The following is a 4897-nucleotide window of genomic DNA, read 5'->3' as shown; positions in this document are numbered from 1 at the left end:
GGATCTGATGTTGAGCCTGAGTTTATTACTCTGGCCATTGATCCATCGTGGAAGGATCTAAGTAATGCCAGGATGGTGGGAGGTGGGCAGCCAAACTTCCTCAGTATTTCCCAGAGCAGGGTTCTATTGACAGTGTCAAATGCTTGGGCTAGATCAACAAAGATCATATAGAGATCTTATTGTTGTTCAATGGCCTTTTCTTGGGGTTGTCTAGCAACAAACATCATGTCTATATTGCTTCTTTCTTTTCTGAAACCACTCTGTGATTCTGGTAGAACCTCTTTAGCAATGTGATCGTGTGTGTGTGTGTGTGTGTATGTGTGTGTGTGTGTGTGTGTGTGTGTGTGTGTGTGTGTGTGTGTGTGTGTGTGTGTGTGTGTGTGTGTGTGTGTGTGTGTGCACGCGCGTGTGTGTGTGTGATTTATCATGGTCTTGAAACACGTGGCGGACTCGTCATTGACAGTTATCACAAACACCCACCTTCCCTGAGAGCTCAGAGTTCGTGTATGGCTTGATTTATGAATAATGTTATGATTTGACACTCTCGTGTCCCCCAACTCTTAAATTAGAAGTCGAGAATGGTAACACTGCTCCAACGAGTATTAGTTTGCGTGTGAGTGTGAGAGATTGTGAGGGTGAGAGTGTGATTGAGGAAGACTGCGATGTCATGCATCTGAGCCCAAGGGTGCAAACGCGTGGATTTGTTCCCTCCCCCTCTCCCCTTCTCCCACTCCGGCTACCTCCAATTCTCGATTATTCTCGTCCAAGTTTGATTGATATTTCGCAGTGTGCGACAAAAGACCTGGCTTCCGTTCGCTTGCGATTAGGGGGAGGGGAGGGAGGGGAGAGAGAGGGGGAGGGGGGAAAGGGAGAAAGGGGGAAGAGGGTGAGGGGAGAAAGAGGGGATGGGGAAAAGGGGAGTGGAAAAGGGGGAGAAGGGGGAAAGAGGAAAAGAGGGAAAGGTGAGTAGATGAAAATAGAAGAGGATGAAAGAGGGGAAATGGAACAAGAGGGAAAGAGGGAAGAGTGGGGGAAACAAGAAAGGGGAAAGGGAAAGGAGGGGAAAGGGAAAGGAGGGCAGCGGGGAAGGGGGAAAAGGGGAAAAAGGGGATAGGAAAAAAAGGGGGAAAGGGAGAGGAGTCTTAACTCATTATTAATTCTATTCGAGATAATTTATTTCGTTTCTGATCAGGAGAACACGCTACAGTGCTTGGCTCCTATAATCTCGTATCATTTCTCCCACTGGAAATTACCTGTATATTTTATTTGACTTTATTGAATTTCATTTTATGTTGTCCTATGCTGTTGCATCTCATTCTAATTTGATTTTATTCTATATACTATTCTATTCTATTCTATTCTATTCTATTCTATTCTATTCTATTCTATTCTATTCTATTATATTCTATTCTATTCTACTCTATTCTATTCTACTCTATTCTACTCTATTCTATTCTATTCTATTCTATTCTATTCTATTCTATTCTATTCTATTCTATTCTATTCTATTCTATTCTATTCTATTCTATTCTATTCTATTCTATTCTATTCTTTTTTCTATTTCATCTACTTTTCTATCTTGTTTTATTCAAACTGACACAATCGAAACTCTGGATAGCTGGACAAGTTCTGCTTCGTATCTGTACACAGTATGGTCGATGACAGCATCTAGATACCCATTTGTTTGTGTGAATAAACGCACTTGTAGTCAGCCACAATAAAAGCTATGATGTATAATGAACTCTTCATTAACATTATCTCGAATCGAAAAGAAAGTTATCATATATAAACTTGTCATGTATAGAAAGTTTTTAACTACGTTACCATATCAAATGGAATAGTGTAATCAAAATGTAACCCATTTTGCATTACTGTATATATATATATATATATATATATATATATATATATATATATATGTATATATATATATATATATATATATATATATATATATATATATATATATATATATATATATATATATATATATATATATATATATATATGAATAAGTAAATAGATGAATAGATAGATAGATAAATAAATGAATAAACAATAAATAAATTGATAAATAAACCGGAAAGAGTAAATGAAAATATAAAGTAAGATACCAAAAGGCTTCTTCCACCTTTTAAGGGAAGTAGCCTGCCAAGGCATGCAGCCACTCCTCGCTCATCCCATATCCATTCGTCACTCAGTTCCTCCCTTTTTATCAATGTTCCTTTTGCATGAAGGGCTATCCCCGAATCCCGCCCACTGCCCGGGAAAGAAGCAGTAGAGCAAGGCACAGCACATTTACAGCAGAACTGGATAGCTGAAGCTGATTCCCCCCCCACACACACACACGGTTCATATACATGAGGACCCTTCCTCCCCGTCCCCTGAAACGTAAATAGAGGAAACAAGTCCCCTTCAGAGGTTTCGATTAATTGATTGTCAAACATCTTTTCTTCGAGCTCAGCTCAAACACGTCAGCTCCTCAACGTCAGCTCATCAGTTATTTCGATCAGCTCTGCTGACATTTCACCTCCGCCCTAATTGTTTTAATCAACTTTGTCTTGGACCGGTGGTATCCTAGAAGACGCGTTTTCTTTTCCTTTTTCTTCAATTTTACGACACCGTGTCTTTGGAAACAAGTTAGTCTCGACCAAATACATGGACCGAGAGGGGAAGGAGGGATAGTAGTAGGAACAGAAGGAAAAGGAAAAGAGGAAGGATGGTTACATGGACCGACGGGGGAAGGAAATTACATGGAGGGGTAGTAATAGGAATAGAAGGAAAAGGGAAAGAAGAAGGATGGTTACATGGACCGAAAGGCGAAGGAAATTACATGTTGGGGTAGTATTAGGAACAGAAGGAAAAGGAAAAGAAGAAGGATGGTTACATGGACCGAAAGGCGAAGGAAATTACATGGAGGGGTAGTAATAGGAACAGAAGGAAAAGGAAAAGAAGAAGGATGGTTACATGGACCGTAAGGCGAAGGAAATTACATGGAGGGGTAGTAATAGGAACAGATGGAAAAATAAAAGAGGGAGGAGGAAGACGAGTAGGAATATACAAATGATAAGGAGTATTAGGACTGGGAGGAGTGGTAGAAGGAATAGAAGAAGGAAAAAGAGATTGAAGAATAAGAGCAGGAATAAATGAATGATGAAGATAAGTAAAAGGACTAGAACAATGGTCCTGAACGGTCTTCTCTAGGTTCACATAATTTTACAATCGGAGCCAGAAACTAGAAAACTAGTGGTATTTAGTGAATGCCTATTGATTCTATCCAGTGTTGAGGTGATCTGCAGGAGGTTAAGGAACAGCGACACATAAGCATAGAGTACATGGACCAGAGGGTTGAGAACCCCTGGACTAGAAGGAGTGGAATGGAGGAGGAGGGGTAGAAGAAGAAGCAGGAGGAAAAAGAGGAGGGAAAGGGAAAGGAAAGGAATAAATACGAGGAAGAGGAGGATGATTAAGAAGAGAAGAGTAGGAATGAGTTAATAATGAGAAGAAAAAGGAATAGGAGGGGAGAATAAGAACAAATGAACAATGAAGAATAAGAGGAACAGAAAAAGGAGAGGAGGAGGGAAGGAGAGAAAGTATTAGGAGGAGAGAAGAAGGAAGAGGAAGAGGAGAATGGGAAAGAGGACAAGAAATAGAATGAGGAGGGGGAGAAGAAGGAAGAAAAGATGTGACAGGAAGGGTGGGGAGAGAGAGGAATCGATAGAGAGAGACAGATAGGAATCGATAGAGAGAGAGAGGAATTGATAGAGAGAGGAATCGACAGAGAGAGAGAGAGAGAAATCGATATAGATGGAGGGAGCAGGAAAGACATATGTAGAAAGAAGATCAGTGTAAGAGTAAGAGAGGAAGAGAGAGAAAAAGTAAAGAGGATACCGTGAAAAAAGAGGAATAGTGACAGAGAAAGAGGATTAGGGGAGTAAAGGATGTTGCAGGCAAGAGGCAGTGAAAGAGGTAGAGTGAGAGGTGAGAGCGAGTCTGGTTAAGAGGGAGTCCGGTTGTGAGAGAGAGAGAGAGAGAGAGAGAGAGAGAGAGAGAGAGAGAGAGAGAGAGAGAGAGAGAGAGAGAGAGAGAGAGAGAGAGAGAGAGAGAGAGAGAGAGAGAGAGAGAGAGAGAGAGAGAGAGAGAGAGAGAGAGAGAGAGAGAGAGAGAGAGAGAGAGAGAGAGAGAGAGAGAGAGAGAGAGAGAGAGAGAGAACGAGAGAGGGAGAACGAGAGAGGGAAATGTATATATATATATATATATATATATATATATATATATATATATATATATATATAGAGAGAGAGAGAGAGAGTTGATAAAAGTATGAAATGAGAACGACCCATTTCATTTTTCCTCGTACGTTGTTTCATAAATTTTCTATATTATACAGATCAAGGCTTCATTTTTCGCCATACATATTCTATTAGTCTTCATGAATTATAATTTATATATAAAAAGTCCCTTAGAATTTTTACTTTTATTCTAATTGTCTTATTAGTTTATAAAAAATGAGCTATTGAAGTAGCGGTTTTTCTGAAACATTTAATAACCCAATGTGGTTTTCATTCTTTATTCATATTTCATTGAATTTATTATAATACTTGGATAAGAATTGGTACATATTTATTTGCATCTTATCAGTGACTGATTTGGTGATTGTTTTGGTATTCTTTACTCAATGACCTCCCCATGTTGGGGAAAGACCCAATAGTCTTTATCTAATGTCCACTTCCCCCACCACCCGTGGACACCACCCAATGAGCCCCCCTCCCCATTCGTGCGGGAAGACCTCGTATTCTTTATGCAATGACCCCTGCCCCTTACCATATCAGGACAATTTCCCCCGGAGGACAATTTCCCACCGTTGACAATTGCCCCCTGGGACAATTGTCTCCTA

At 39.9% G+C, this 4897-nt stretch overlaps 1 protein-coding gene across 1 annotated transcript in view; it reads right to left on the bottom strand.

The window, feature by feature from the left end:
- LOC143018337 (uncharacterized) overlaps positions 1 to 167 on the bottom strand; it is a 429-nt gene extending 262 nt beyond the window's left edge. The window contains exon 1 of the mRNA XM_076173696.1: positions 1 to 167. This exon is cut by the window's left edge and continues 262 nt beyond it. Within this exon, the coding sequence (XP_076029811.1) occupies positions 1 to 167 (167 nt within the window).
- Between the last annotated feature and the right edge of the window lie 4730 nt (positions 168 to 4897).

Source organism: Oratosquilla oratoria, chromosome 34 (genome assembly GCF_046742065.1).
Source record: "Oratosquilla oratoria isolate Oo_2021 chromosome 34, ASM4674206v1, whole genome shotgun sequence".
In the NCBI taxonomy this organism is placed as follows: domain Eukaryota; kingdom Metazoa; phylum Arthropoda; class Malacostraca; order Stomatopoda; family Squillidae; genus Oratosquilla; species Oratosquilla oratoria.
The sequence above is the reverse complement of the archived record's forward strand: the minus strand, read 5'-3'. Positions and strand labels throughout refer to the sequence as shown.